Here is a 15,715-nt window from a genome sequence, read left to right as displayed (position 1 = left end):
AGTTACTACAACTGGAAAAAAAAAAAAGAAAACCACACCACCTTTGAAGAGGCTGTCTTTATTATTAGAATTTTTGTGTTGTAAACACTGAAAACTGCAGCAGAGAGCACATGAAAGAAGCAGCTCTGTTAATCCTTTTGCATGACTTAGTGCATAGATTTAAATGTTTCAGAAAAAAAATCAAGCAAACATTTTAGCATAAGCTGCTTTCTCTTTCTCCTTTTGGGCTTTTATCTTCTGCTTGATTTTGAGTGTTTCCGTCTGGATAGCTGATTAAAAAGAAAAATCATAACAGAGTTACAGTAATCACTTCACATTAGGTCTCCTAATAGGTTAAGATTAGGTCACACTGCTGGAATGAACTTATAATAAAACTGCATTTAAACTTGGATTAGGTCAGATACTAGCAGCAAAAAGCCTTGTCCCTGACTCTGTTATCTGGTGAGGTCACCACGTAGAGGAGTGTATAGCAACCATAGTACTGGTGCTGACACACAACTTATGAGCTAAAAATCTCACCCACTTTGACCAGGAAACTAAGCTAGTAAGAGCCCTGGGAAATAGGGACATGGTTGACCTACATAAGCAGGTCTTCCAGTGCAGCAGAAGCATCACTGCTGTATAAAACCAGGTTTTTCACCTCAATGGGCTCTGTGCTCAATACATCAGTGTTTAAGAAGCCAGCATTTTAGGCATCACACTGGTATGAATTCCTACTAAATACTACCCTGCATACTTTGTAATTCTTAACAGATTTTATAAAGAAATAGTTTTATTTTACCTTTGTCTTCAGGGGCTATTTCATGAGCCTTTTTAAGATCAGCCTTAAATAAAAGAGAAATATAAATTAATGGTCTGATGAAATTCTTAGATTTAAGTTAAAAAAAAAAAAAGATGATCATTACCAATGCCTGATCAAGATCTTTTATTCCCTGCCATCCTTGGGCCCGTCTGTAGAGAGCTTTAGTATTTGCGGGATCTATTTTAAGAGCCTGTAAATTTAATAAAATTGTCACATTAACATTTCTTATACTTCACAGCCTCCCATCTCCACAAATGGCAAAATTCACACCAGCAGACAATCTTCCCAGTTGGTTTGAGGGTAAACTGTCAAAACATTAACTGTATAAAAAGGAATGCTGTAATGCAGCACACTGAGTATCTAGCTAAGCGGCTTCAATACCACTGCACCAAAAGTGGTCTTTTGTGAAGGATGAGCACATAGGAGGCTAAAAGGGAACAGCTGTGTGTGTGTATATATAGCTAACTGTCAAGGCTAAGGAGTTGCTGCAGTTCAAATTATCCTGACCTTAAGTCTCACAGTAAAACTCTGTTTCGCAGCTCCCTCCTTCACACCAAAAACCCCTCAAATGGCATCATAAATGCAGATTTCCCGTAAAGCTTTCTTTCACTGTAGGCTAGAAAGATACATGCAGGCAATCTATCTCATCATGCTTCAGGAACCTTGCCAAGTTCTAGTCATTACGCCTTTTTTGAGATGAATGTTTTCAGTCATGTGTATGTGCCAGCTCTAATATGACAATATCAAAATAGGAAATACAATGGCTGGGCAGAGATTCTTCCACTGTTTGATTACTTCGATTATTTTTTCAAAATACCTCAGTTAATTTGGCTAGCTAGCTGTTATCTTGCCTGTGAAAAATCACATTCTTCTGCAGTTAGTTCTATAGTGTTTTAAAGAATATAGTTTCTCAGTGATCAGAGGAAATGTCTTACAGGAACGTGTCGCTTTATTAATTTATTCACTTTAAATCATTCATATGGGTTATAAACATTAGACAACACATCCGTATTTTTTAAATCACTTCAGTATTGGCTGTTAATACAAAGGAAGCGTTACTCCAGGTGCTCCTCCTGATCTGTCTGATAGAAAGCCTTCAGCCTCTCTCTCCTGTGTCAAGAACTGGGGGTCTGTGTTGAATACACAGAGGCAGCATTCTTTGGTTTTACCTCGACCATTCTGCTTGCAACTATTTCAAGGCAAGGTTTGTTTGAACAGGCTCAGCTGCTCATAATTCCTTATTTACACCAACAAATGCATGTTTTACAGGTTGTTAATTTAAATTCCTATGGGCCTTAAGAAATCATTAAAGTGAAAGTGTATAGTTTCTCACTAACAATTACCTAGAACTTTAGTAGTTCTAATTTTAGGAAACTGGTGCTCTGATTAAAACATTGATACACTGTTGTGAGACATAAGCTAAATACCTTTCAGAACTCTATTACAGCCAGGGAGTTCTCTATATCCAACAATTATTTAATCTCAAAAATAAAGGAAGTGTGATTGTCTTCCCACAATGGCAAGTATTATGTTTAGTAATTTCTATCTCTAACACTTATATGTTGTTTCAGATTTTGCTAAGTGACAGGTATCACATTACATAGTTTTCTTATTTCTTTTTTTCCTCATTCCTCATTTGTCCATTGTGAATATAGGTTCATGAAAGTTTTCCATGTGGTAACACCATCAGCAGGCTAGAAAGCAAGCCAGCTCTCTAATGAGCTCTCACACACAGATTAATTGAGACTCCTGCTTTCATCATGAAGCACTAAGAGATGCTGCTCAGGATCCTCTGCCAACAGATAAGAGCATTCTTTCCTCTGTTTACTTCAAAATTTCAAAGTTTTACTAAATTATTTAAAGTTTCCTCAAATTTACTAAGTTCTCACTATATCCTTTTTTTTCTTCAATTCTAGTGGTTTTCCATATTTATATTACCTTCTTTCTTTCTTCCTATTCACTGTTTTCTTTTCACCACTAAGCCTACCTGAAAGGTTATTTATTTAGTTAGAAAAGTCACTTCCATGAATAAAATACAACACCATCAAACCTAAGAGAGCAAGTAAAACATTTTGCTCATATTACTTTCCAGAGAGAAGTACTCCCCTTTCAATGAAGACAGTTTAACTCTTTGTTCTGCAAACCAAACTGACAGTGACAGTAAGCATCAGCCCTCTCTCCTTTGTTTCTTATGATTAATTTCAATTTCAAAATCTTTTTAAAAAGCCACATACTGGAAAGTTAGTAATAACTCCACAATGAGCTTCTAGTTTGTTTACTTTCAAATCATAAGCTTGTCAGAAGACTCCTTAAAAAAGCTTTGTGGTTTCAGTCCCCCTTTTCTATTTAGGCCAAATGTGAATCAAAATGCTAAATATTAAATTTACCTCTGAACAGCTCTCAATGGCTCCCTGCCAATCTGACAGCTTTAGTTTACAAGCGCCAATGTTTAAAACACAGCTCAAAGCAACAGCCTTCAACTTGGGTTTGTCTGCCTCCTCTGCCATTGCTTCAGAAGCTTCTACATACCTGCAGAAAAACAGATTCACACAGAACATGTGTTAGTGTTGCAACTTCCATTTTGTCCTGTCCTTGTCTATCTTTCCACATATATGTGCAAACTGGCCTATCCAAACTATTTCTAAAGCAGTTTCAATTCCACTATTACAAACGTTTATTAAACTAAATGCATAAAACCCACTCTGATGAAAAAGATCAACTCAGGTGAATGTTTTCCTGTAATTCCTAGTCCTCCACTGTACTAGCAGAACTTTCTTAGACAAAGGTACTATTCTTAGATGGCAGGAAACCGTTAGAATTTATTTCAGTGACTTTATTCTCAAAAACCATGCTGCTCATCAGAGCCAAAAAATCAACACCACTGCTGCACCTTCCATGTTCATGGAAAGCTTAATCTCTTCGTCAGTTCCCTCAATAATATCTTAATTTGCTTAGGCATTTAGGGTTAATATCTGAAGGTAGCTTTACTTTTTACAGGAGTGTGATTTTACGAGCATTAGTAACACCATCTTCTTCCCACTGTCTTCCTTTATGACTTTTTTCCTGAACTTCAAAACTGATAATAGTTCAAGACTAAGCCACAACAGTTATTGCATTTCTGTTTCAAAAGCAAACTGACAGGCAAACTGTATCTGATTCTTAATTTACAACGTACTACAGCTCTCTGGTTTTTATTTCAAGTGGCAAAGATCTGTTGTGGATACAAAAGTCTCAACTTTTTAATGGTCTACTTAATAGAACTTTGGTGGCTTTTATTTAAAAAATAAAAATCATGTGCTGGTATACATTCACATTTTAAGCACACCATGATTAATGCAGCCTTTGCAGATCAATGCCTGTGTAAGTTTAATTTCTGCATGCTCTGTCTTTTGAGTGTTGCATGGTTTGTATGTAATTTCAGATCACAGAAATAAGCAATACTTAAAAAGTGAAATAAAAGTAGTCCCAGTGATTTTTCCACTTGATGGGCATTAAGCGAAAGATGAGAAACAGAAGAGAGAGAAAGAGTAAAAAGGTAAGGAGAGATGGAACACAAATCTCTATGGTGTTCAAAACAACACACATATAATATTTATAAATCACACCAAAACATGAAAGGCTGCAACCATTCTAGAAACAAAATTAGAGCTTCCAAGTCAAAGAAATTAGTAAGATGAGTATCAAGGGAGATAACAGGAAGTAATAACTATTTTTTTACAAAAAAGGTTTAAATTCTTACATACAAAATATTGAAAAAAAAGGCTAAGAAGCAATAAAATGAGAAAAAGAACAGAAGGCTACAATGGTTACTACTGATAAAAAGAGAAAGCCATGGTGTGCTAGGGGAATTGTACATATGCCATTGGAGATACTTTGGTAAGAGCTATTTTATTCCTATCAGTTCTGGCAAAGTGCCAGCTAAAGTACACCATTCCTACATGAAGTATGAGATTTTTAAGATACAATAACAGAGTGTCCACAAAAGTATGGCCTATAAAGAAGAGCTGGAATGATCAGATTTGATTAGTCTAGACTTTACTTTCCAAAATAAGCACCAAAGAAGCTCAAACTGGAAGAGCCTTCACTGGGTGTGCTTAAAAGTGAGCAAGACAATTAATTGTAAGGGATGGCATTATTATACCTGGAATTTACCTAAGTATGAGAAATAGACAGATACAACACAAAGATCCTTAAAGATCCATTCCAGATGGTTTTATATATGATTTCCAAAAGGTTTGCACAGAAATCCTATTTGCTTCAAGGGTTGGTGTTGGTCTGTGATGGGCTTTTTGAGGGCAGTGGGAGACACTGCATCTTGGGTCAATATCTGCAATTAAGGGATTTGTTTTTTGCTTCAGAAAGACATCACTTATTTGAAACCCAGTCATTTTAAAACTCTGTGGAAGCACTAAATAGGCATGAATTTTTTTTCTTTCATTATCGCTACTGCTAGTTGACCAGTGATGATTAAGAAGGCAGGGATAAAGGTCAGTATCAGTATAACTTTATTTCTAGGAGATGTTCATATACCGAAAGCAAAAAGCTTGGAAAGAAGAAAAGACCAGTTTGGAAATAAGAGCAGAAAGGCCATGATTTTGAGAGCAAGACTGAATTATACATGCAGTCAGGATGATGGTATGGAGCCTCAGAATAAAAACAGCAATGAATGAATAAAGGTCACATTTGTCTTTTGAACTTACCGATTTCCTAAACTTACTGCTCTTTAGAAATCAGAGAAACAGTATCTCCCTCCTTTGCTATCCATTAACCACTCTGTATACTATTGTGCTTTTCTTCCCAGTTATGCACCACCACAGCAGGAGTGTTAAAAAAGGACTAGTCAGTTCTAAACAATACTTTCTGCCTATATCTCTTACATAGCAATGAGTAGAAGACCTACGTGAGTAAGTAGCTAAAAATCAACCAGATGTTTTCCAGATTCAGAAGGCTCTTTATTTAAAAAAGAGAAGAGCAATGCAACAGGCACTTTTTAAATGCACAAATCATTGCTTGATAGCAGTATTAATTTGGGTTACAGGAACTATCTGATTGAGCGAAGATAGCCTTACCGTAAACTTTTACTATACTTTTTAGCTGCCATTGCCCAATTTTGCGATTTGAAGAAAGTATTTCCTATATTCTTTGTGTCTTCTGCTATGCCCACAATCTTGTCAACCTAATAAAATAGATGGGAAATATACAGTATGAATGTATTTATGAAAGAAGTCTTGAATTAACTAATGCTTAACAGTAGGATCCCGTGTCCATCCTCCTTCAACCATTATAAAACCTTAGAATAGAAATACTCCAATTTTAGACAAATACTAGCTTCAAACCACTTCTATAATATTATCTACTTTATGAAACACAAATGTCTGAAAGATTAAATTCCTAGTGAGTTTTCTACACTATAAAAGATGAGAAAATACCAGAGACAACATAGCAGTTCAACTCTTTCCCCTAAATGCTGTTATCCACATACAGTTATATATAAAAGTGTTGACCATTATTCAAAGAAAAGAAGATATGTTAACAATCAAAGTATTCAACCACGATTGCCTATTCCTGAGAAAATATTACCTTCTGCTTCTCAAAATGGTATCAGTCACATGAAATCTGCACCCTCTCAAACTAGAAGTCATATCAGCACGATTCTCCTTCTCTCTAAACACTTAAAATATCCATGGAGGGAGAAAAAGAACAACTGCCTGTCTTTATCAAATCCGTCATCGCTATTTACAGAATCATATATACTTCTGTAAAGTTACTCTTCCAGTGGCAATAAACAATTTGTAATTACTGCTGTCTGTAACAGTTGTCTTAAGCTCTGTCAAATGTATATATTGCCATTTGTAGTAATATTAGTTTACACTTCTACCCTACTAGAAATAATGACCTTAAAAAAACCTGATCACAGTGTCAGACCAATGTCACTATGATTTCCACAGCTGGTTTATATGAACAAGTTCAAAGTTAAAGGATGCAGGCACCTGCCAATTTCAGTTCTGCACCATATCAAATACTATCCAAAAACATTTCTACAAGTTGAAGTGCTTCTCAACAGCCAGATACAAGGAGTTCCTGTTTTCTAACTGCAATGGGTCTTTACTATTCTATTTTGTAATTATGTATATGCAATCCACATATGCAGCTCCCTTTTTTCCTCTCTCACAAATCACTGTTTGACTTACAGAGTTTGTCTAGTTCACTTTCGATACAGAGTAAACCTGCAGAAGAGCTGCTTTCACCAGTCTGCTCCCTAAATTCCAACAACAGACTTTTCTTCAGTTTGAACAATCTGAAAAGCAAATAACTATCGGGAATTGAGAATGACTAGCTCTGATGTAGTAAAGATCTTTTAAAAAGGTTGATCCTTTATAATTTCTAGAAAGTGAGGCAAAGTCTGTTTAAAGGTGGTTATTTAAAATATTGCCCAGAAAAAGTGTGTAGGTACAACATTAAGTTAGTCATCTGCAGGATCGAGTTCTAGTAATTGCAATTTGACACTACAGCACAAACAAAAGTAAAAAGAAACCAAGAACAGAAAAAAAAACTGTGACAATTGTGAGTAATTGAAGTTTTAGTTACTGGGGGGGAAAAAATCAGCTGCAATTAGCACTGAAAAAAAGAGATAGCAATCTCCTCCACAGCATTTTCTTTCCTAAAATAGAATGTTACTGTTTAATCAGGACCTTAATCCATTCTTAATAAAAAAAGATTAATGAACATCGTAACAGACACCACGTAACTCAGACCACGTACAAGTCTCGCCTTCTGTAAAATACCTAAGAAGAAAAATACTTACGTCTTTCAAGTCTATATCTGAATCTTCAGGAAAATCTGGATGAGCATCTCCAGATCCATCCTGGGGAACAATTCCCCAGTCATCTCCTTCCTTCAGCTCTCCACAATCAGCGATGACACACAACTGAAAAAATCAAGTGTAGATAGCAGTACTGCTTATTAAGACAATTTAAAAAAAAAAAAAAAAAGAGCCTTAACTGCCGAGTGCTCTTTGATATTTCTGAAATTCTGTAAAAAGGCTTTTTCATCTGTTGTTTGGGTGCATTTGTCTCAGAAGCTCATCACATCACTAGCCTATCCTCATCAAAAGGCTTTTATCACACTAAGTGTTGTGCTCAGAGGAGCAGCATTCCAAGAACACCATACCCACGCTTCACAGAGAGGATGGAAGAGGAACTGGCAACAAGCTGAGCTGCAGCAAAACACAAGACATGGAAGTTCCACTACATTAGAGACGATGGTTCTTTCTTCAAATGCCAAGTCTTTTAAAGTTACAGAGGTATTAATTTTTCAAACACCCACTTGACATGACCTACATAGTGACTGCTTTTTCAGAAATACGACTTCTGGCACAAAATTTATAAGAACACAGGGTTGTGAATTCCACCTTTTAATCTCATCACCCATCCTACACTTCTAGCAAAGGCTTCCACCCTCCCAACTGTGTTGAACAATAAATTGTTTGTGCAGGGGAAATTTACAGTGTTAAGAACAAAAGCCTCTTAACAAGAACAGTAAGATGGAGATTAACACTGTTAGCAGAAATAGCTGTCTAATATTTAATACTTCTAAACATTACACCAAGTATTTAGAAGAATATTTAGAAGAAGTATTTAGAAGAAATTAATATGCATCATACAATGGAATAATAAACATCATCCCTCAGTGTTTGGATTTTGTTTACCTTAGCAGGATTTTCTCCTTTTACTTCAACGTTTTCCAGTATTTTAACTACACCCATTCCTTTGATCACTTGGCCAAACACCACATGTTTCCCATCCAGGTGAGAAGTAGGCACCGTTGTAATAAAGAACTGAGAGCCATTAGTACCAGGTCCTGCATTGGCCATGCTCAGCAGACCTGGTTTATCATGCTGCATTGGGGGGAAAAAAAAAATCACAATCAACATATAAAAGATCTGTTATAAAACCATCCATAAGATTCTGTAAGGCTGTTCATATATATAGCAAGGACAGCCATAGCAACAACGTGGTAACCCAGACAGTTACATACAGTTGGCAACTAATTTTACCTATCAGACTGAAGAGGGCAAATAGTCTTTATTTGCCCCCCACCAATCTAGCAAGTACAGCCACATGTGTGACTTCATGCTGTGACACCTGTCCACTGCTTCTACACAGGACCCCCTGCACATCTGATGGGTTTAGACATCACCTCAGAGACATAAAATTCTTCACTAGATTATTCAAGACTACTGCCCTCAAAAAACAAAGTTAAACACCACTTAAACCAGCTCTAATGTTATAGTAAGATGGTTATGTACTGTTAATTTTATAAGGGCTATTCACACAAACTATATTGCAGAACAGTGGAATTTAGAGGACTGTGATCTTTACTATTTACAGGGTAGTGTTTTGCTGTTGTGGGTTTTTTTTTAACTCCTTCATTTTCCTGTAGACAGAGTTTTTAATCTACTGGGATTTTTAACCATCTAATTATTTTGGCTCATGCTGTCAGGCCACAAACTAAAAAAAAATTATTGAACAGCCCAATATGAGATGATCCTGTTTATCTTGTTTCCCACAAGTACTTTTTCCTTTTTTGAAATAAGAATTATCTTGTTCCATCACTCAGATTATTTCATTTTCACTTGTACTGCAAAAAATGTACTTTTCATATGTGTTGTGAATATCTCGTTTAACTGGCATGATACAGCCATTACGATTTTATTCTCTCCAAGTTGATCTGGTTATTAAGTGCAAGGAACTCTGTTTAATGTAAGTCAGTATGTTATACCAAGGCACTGGTACATGTCTGAAGCATGCATGCTGTGGTATTCCTAAGAAACTTGATACTGTAGGGAGGAGGGGAGTGGAAAGAAAAGGTATGACAGCACAGAGGACATGGAAACAGAAATTGCTGTGAGGCATACCTCAAAGCTCGGTGGGAGGTTGATTAGTTTAAGACAACAGTATTTAAGCACCTGGTTTGTCCCTATATTCTTAACCGATTCAAAGAATCTGTTGAAAATTGTTTTCCCACACAGTGTTTGGACTTCCACGGTGGCAGGGAGAACTCTTTGCCTAAGCTGTTCATCTGGTCATAAGGCACAGTGAGTCTGAATCTTTTAATCACAGTTTAGCTTGGGAACTCTGGGAAAACATTGTACAGCTGCACCTAGCCAACAGAAATCTACTGGAATCTTGACTTTGTCTATTCTAACCTTGAAACTCAACCTGAGAGTCGCAGATGGCAAACAACAGAGAGAAGCCTGTGTTCCACAGCAAGAAAAGGCATCCGGTAGCAATGGAGCCTTTCAGGAATCCAGCCTCCAAAAGAAGTATCTGACATTTTGCATTGTACTTGCTGGCAAACAAGTTAAAGAAGGGTTCCCCCACAGAAGATTTTTGCAAATACCATTTGAGGTTGGTCACTGATTCACTGCCCAAGACCTGCACATCTTACCTTTCCCTCTGCCCTCCCACCCCCTAAAATTACAGCTAAAGCTAGACAGCAATGGTTTGTAAACAAAAAGCCAAATAATAGTAAGCTCTGGCATTGCCTTACACCCACAGGTTTAACTTTTGTCTGTAAAGATCAGGGAACAAGTTGGAAGGTTACAGGCAGCAGTCCGGTAGCTTCAATCTTCACACTTAGTGCTACCCCACTTCATTTGGGACCAAGTCTCAACATAAGTTTCATGATGAAAGTCTCTATTTATAAAGAACACTCTTGTCACTCATGCATTTTCTTGCCATGAGTGTTTTGAAAAACACTGCAGATAGAGCGTCTTCCCCATGACAGTTTCAGCTGACATTTTGCAAGTTTATAAAGCAAGCAAAAAAATCGGGACAAAATCAGATTCTCTGACAGATTCAAGGTTTGCAAAACTGTGCCATGGTAACCATGCTTGGTAAGTTGGGTGTTCCACAGCAGCAGACCCATCAGCTGGAGAAGTGACACCAAAAAAAGCCTAGTGGGATTGATCTGAGATGGTAAGCTGACTACTGACAAAAGTTTTGCAGTTTACTGCAATTTACAACAAACCATGCAAACAAGACAAGAACAAACAGCTCATTTCTTCAAGCATCAACAAAACAATTCGTTGTTGTTCAAAACAGCAGGTAGAGAACACTTTGCAGGACTGCTAGATTAAGTGCAAGATGCAGTGAATTTCTATGTAGTAGAGGCATCTGAACTCCCACTAAAATCCTAACATACTTGGCAAACAGATAATGGGAATCAAACTCCCAAACTCTGTACAAGATTCACGTGAGTTCTTCAACTCATCTCTGGCACTTTGACAACATTTGTTATAGCTGAGCAGTCAGAGAGGTACAGAAATGGGGATCATTTGCATCATGTTCATAATTATCTCCAGATCTCAAAGAACAACCAAAAAAGTAATAATGACACAGTCTCCTTCTTCTGCGAGCTAGAGATCCTGTGACAATGACCAATCCAAAAGAGTAACTTTTAAAAACAGTGCTATGGGCATCACCATAGCAAGTGTCAAGACTTCAGAGAACACCTCTCACAACTATAATTATCTTTATGATGAATACTGGAGTCGCATTTCCAGCTATTGCTCAAAATCTAAGTCCTATAAGTCCTATGAGGAGTGGCTGAAGAAGTTGGGGTTGTTCAGCCTGGAGAAAAGGAGATTCAGGGCTGACCTCTGTAACTATCTGAAAGCAAGGTGGGGGCCGGTCTCTTCTCCCAGGCTATTAGTGGCAGGACAAGAGGAAATGGCCTCAAACTGCACCAGGGAAGGTTAAGGTCATGAGGAATTTCTTCACAGAAAGGGTTGTGAAACATTGGAATGGACTGGCCAGAGAAGTGATGGAGTCACTATCCCTAGAGGCGTTTAAGAAAGGACTAGTTGTGGCACTATCATCTAGTTGACAAGGTGGTGTTCGGTGAAGGGTTGAACTCCATGATCTCAAAGGTGTTTTCCAACTTAACTGATTCTGTGGTTCTGTGAACTTGGTAAAGGGTTTTGATGTCTGATTAAAGGAGTGTCATATTTTCCTAAAATACTGTTTGGAGGCAGGCACAACTGCAGTCAAGGCTTTGCTTTAACCACTGTAAGTTTTTTAGTCAGTGTTGTTGAGGAGTCTCTCATTTGCTATCACATATAACATGATACGAAAACAGCTAAAGTGAATGCTGAGAATTGTTACTCCTACAGCAGCAGGTCTGGCTGTTGTAAGGGGTACTCGCAGAACGTGTTATTTTTGTTTTTTCCACGTAGTCGTCTTACCCAGGTTCAAGCCACATTTCCTGACAGTTCAAGCACAGGGGGCTTTTTCCAGTCACATAGCCCTTTATGTACAGGTGAGACCACAGATGAACCCTCAGAACAACTATTATGGTTGCCACTTTTCTCCAGAATAGCTGACTGCTAGTCAAAAATGTAAGTCACAGTGTACAGATAATACTTAAATTTGGAGATCGTCAAACACTGTATAAATTCTAGGCTTAAGGTACACAGACATGCTGACAGAAACGCTCGTTGTGTGTGTAAAGCAAACGCACGTGCAGTCTCCCTGGTGTCACCAGATGTTGATTTTGTGGACAAAAATTTAGAATCACGTGCAGAACTCTTGCAGCACAGCTCCCTCCTCTCTTCCTGCAGCTGGGCTGACAAAACTGCTTCTGGGACACACTAATGGTTGCTAGCAATGAAACAGTGGTAAGTAATGGCAGAGGCAGAAATTTCTGACATGAAAGCCACTATATCTTTGAATGTTCAAGTCTGGATGTTGTTTGGTGTACAAGATGGAAATGTTCAAGGTCGGATGGGGCTTTGAGCAACCTGGTCTAATGAAAGGTGTCCCTGCCTATAGGCAGGGACATTGGAACCAGATGATCTTTAAGGTCCCTTCCAACCCGAACCATTCTGTGGTTCTGTGATCTCTTTAAATGCCATCCTCGAATCCAGACCTTTCAAAAGCTTGCTTTGTTCACGGGACATTTTCCCAACATTTTGGTTGAATAAAAGCTATACACAAACAAATTTACTTCCCATATAATTAAATATAACAGTAGTAATGAAAACACTTTCTTTTAAATTTTCCTTTAGATTAATTCTGCAATCTACCATGGATTCCCCACTTCTTAAGAATTAAGAAAAGTATTTCTCACACCTAATCTTATGAATGTTATTAGAGTACGAAAAAAACATAAAATCCAATTAACGCTAAGATATTGTAGGTGCTTCAGAGTGACAAAATTTGCCACTCTTTTAAAATAATATCCTTACTTAATGGAGAACTATTGTTTCAAATTAATTACTTGAAAATACATTAAACTAGGAGTAAAAAGCACTAATTCTGACCTTAAGAAAAATAAAAATCATTGAAACTTCACAAGCTGAATACAACTAATATTTTCAATACAGTACCTTATAATGAAAGTTTTCATCTTCAAACTTTTCACCATATATACTTTCTCCCCCTGTGCCATTTTGGTTTGAGAAATCTCCACCCTGGACCATAAATTGCTTAATAACTGTAAAATAAAGTAATTATAAAATGTATCAGCAAGGTAGGAAAGGCATGAAGAGAAACAGTTCAGAGACGAAGAACAATCCTTGTCACCAGCACCTAAAAAAGACCAAAACCCACCTTTTATTTATCGAGTGTCCACTAAGTACTCCTTCAATTTTATGGATATCACTTGACATTTCAACCTTTAATTGAAATTCATTTCAACCTGTTTACAACTCAGAGTAAACCAGTTTTATTATTACTAACTTACCAGTAAATGTATATTTTACTATTGTCAATGCAGGGTAAGAACATCTAGTCATTAGGAGGATCAGAAAGTCAAAAACTTTCAGTCAAGTTATTTCTTAAACAAGTCCTCAAAATATTATTTAACATTATTTCTAATACTCATGGTAGACAACTTGTTACCAATAGGAAAACAGAGGGCTTCACAGAACTTACTCCTGTGGAAAGGACATCCTTTATAGTGGAGAGGTTTTCCAGTGGTAGGCCCTGTTCCTTTTTCTCCTGTACATAACGCACGGAAATTTTCAGCAGTTTTAGGTACAACGTCAGCAAATAATTCAAAGACAATGTGTCCAACTGAAATGACAAAGAGAGAATGAGACATATTTTTAGGTCTTGTCCTTGGCATAGTGATGTGTTGAGCATTATACATCAAAAGATATTAATGTTTCTAACTTTATTATTTTATTTAGGTGACTATTAAATTTCCACTTGGGGGGCTGCTCCACAGCAATTGCTGGCAGAGTTATACTGGGCTTTTAGCAAGGTTATTACCAACAATAGATTCCACTGTCAAGAATAATGTAGGGGGAATAGAAACAGATTCTGCCAAAAACTAATGAAAATGCTGAATGCATTTTCTGCTACAAAAATGTGCACAGAAAATCACACATAGATATATCAAAGCCAAATGATGTATTTTAATATGCACACTTATGTCTAATTTAACATATATATGTAGCTTGTTCAATCAAAAGCAGATGCAATATAAGAAAGATTGTTTCATGGAGACTTTTATTTGAACAAAAAGCTTATGCCAAACACATATACCAACCCTACTCCTCATTCTCTTAAACCTAAATTTTACTAAGATGCAGTGATAGACATTAATTCCAAAAATATGCCACGTTTTAACCAAAGGACATGAAACCTGAGTAGCTAGCAAATCCTGTAAAAGTCAATAAATGGATTCTGAGCCAAATTCTCATCTCTTCACAAACTGGCTTCCCAGAGAAGCTACTTCTCACTCCTAGCAGCCGCATCAGTTGATGCTCCTGTTTCCTCATTAGCCTCACAGTCAATTAATTAACATAACTTCACTCTACCGGAAGCTAAATGTAAATACATTAATTCTAATTAATACGGGAATGAAAACAAATTAGACAACTGAAAGTCAATAAAAGGCAAATCATCCTGCAGACCTTCTTTTATTCCTTTGCATTGCAGAATGGATAAATGAGAGGCAATATCCCGACAAAATTTAGGCAGCCTCAATCTTTACCCGTGCAAATTTTGAAAAGCTACACTTCCACGTTATTTCCCCAGCTTCCGTGGTTTTGACCGTTCGCCCAGATTTCCGAATGACCTCTGGCAGCACTGGCGATGCCCAGAGAACCAGGGCTGCCGGACTGCCCTGAGCTCTCACTCCCGCAGGACCCCACTGCCCACGCAGCAGCCAGGTACGGCTCGCCACGCCGCGGCAGGTCCCCAAGCCATGGCCCATGGGCATGCCCTGGCCCACGGACACCACGTGGAAGAGGCGCGCAGGAGCGGCCCTGGCCCACGTGGGCAGCCCCGGGAGCCATGGATGGGCAGGGTCGGGCGGGCAGGGCTGCCATGGGAACGCGCGGCGGGGGTCACTGATGGCGCCGTGTGCGCACCGGCCCCCCGGCATCACCCACGACACCTTCCCCGGCCGTGGCGAGAGGGCGCCAGTGCCGAAATGCTGCCGCCCTCTCCACTCTGGAGCCGCGGCGGGAGCGCGCAGGGCCCCGCGGGGAGGCCTGTTCGCGGCGGGGCGGCCCTCCTCCTTCTCCTCCTCCTCCTCCTCCTCCTCCTCCCCGCTGCCGGGCTGTGCGCTCGCAGCCCGCAGGAGCAGCTCCCGGTCGGCCCGGGCGGTCTCCCCCCGTGAAAAACATTCCGCTCGGGGCCGGGCACGATCCCCGCCGCTCCCGCCGCCCGGCCCGGCCCCGGCTGTCTCGCCCGGGCGCCGTCCCGCCCCCTCCCCACCTCGCTCGCCCCCGATGTCCACATCGAAGAAGGCGCGGGGGTTGCTGGCCTTGCTGGGCCGGGCGGCAGGGGACGGGTGCGCCATGCCGCAGCTGCCCGCTGGCGCGCTGGCTCCGCCCGCTCGGCCGCCCGCGATCCCTCCCGGCCTCCCGCGGGTCGCGGCCGCTCCCGCTCCTCCCAC

At 39.2% G+C, this 15,715-nt stretch overlaps 1 protein-coding gene across 1 annotated transcript; it reads right to left on the bottom strand.

Moving 5' to 3' along the window:
- Nucleotides 1–38: 38 nt before the first annotated feature.
- Nucleotides 39–15,695, bottom strand: PPID (peptidylprolyl isomerase D). The gene is made up of 10 exons (XM_050337674.1): nt 15,535–15,695; nt 13,741–13,881; nt 13,194–13,300; nt 8,511–8,699; nt 7,608–7,730; nt 5,872–5,978; nt 3,190–3,331; nt 906–992; nt 782–824; nt 39–269 (listed from the first exon to the last, which is right to left on the bottom strand). The coding sequence occupies exons 1-10, from the start codon at nt 15,617–15,619 to the stop codon at nt 181–183; spliced, it is 1,113 nt and encodes a 370-aa protein (XP_050193631.1). The 5' UTR covers nt 15,620–15,695; the 3' UTR covers nt 39–180.
- Between the last annotated feature and the right edge of the window lie 20 nt (nt 15,696–15,715).

This window comes from Myiozetetes cayanensis, unplaced genomic scaffold, assembly GCF_022539395.1.
Source record: "Myiozetetes cayanensis isolate MyiCay16 unplaced genomic scaffold, myiCay2020 scf7, whole genome shotgun sequence".
NCBI lineage: Eukaryota > Metazoa > Chordata > Aves > Passeriformes > Tyrannidae > Myiozetetes > Myiozetetes cayanensis.
The sequence above is the reverse complement of the archived record's forward strand: the minus strand, read 5'-3'. Positions and strand labels throughout refer to the sequence as shown.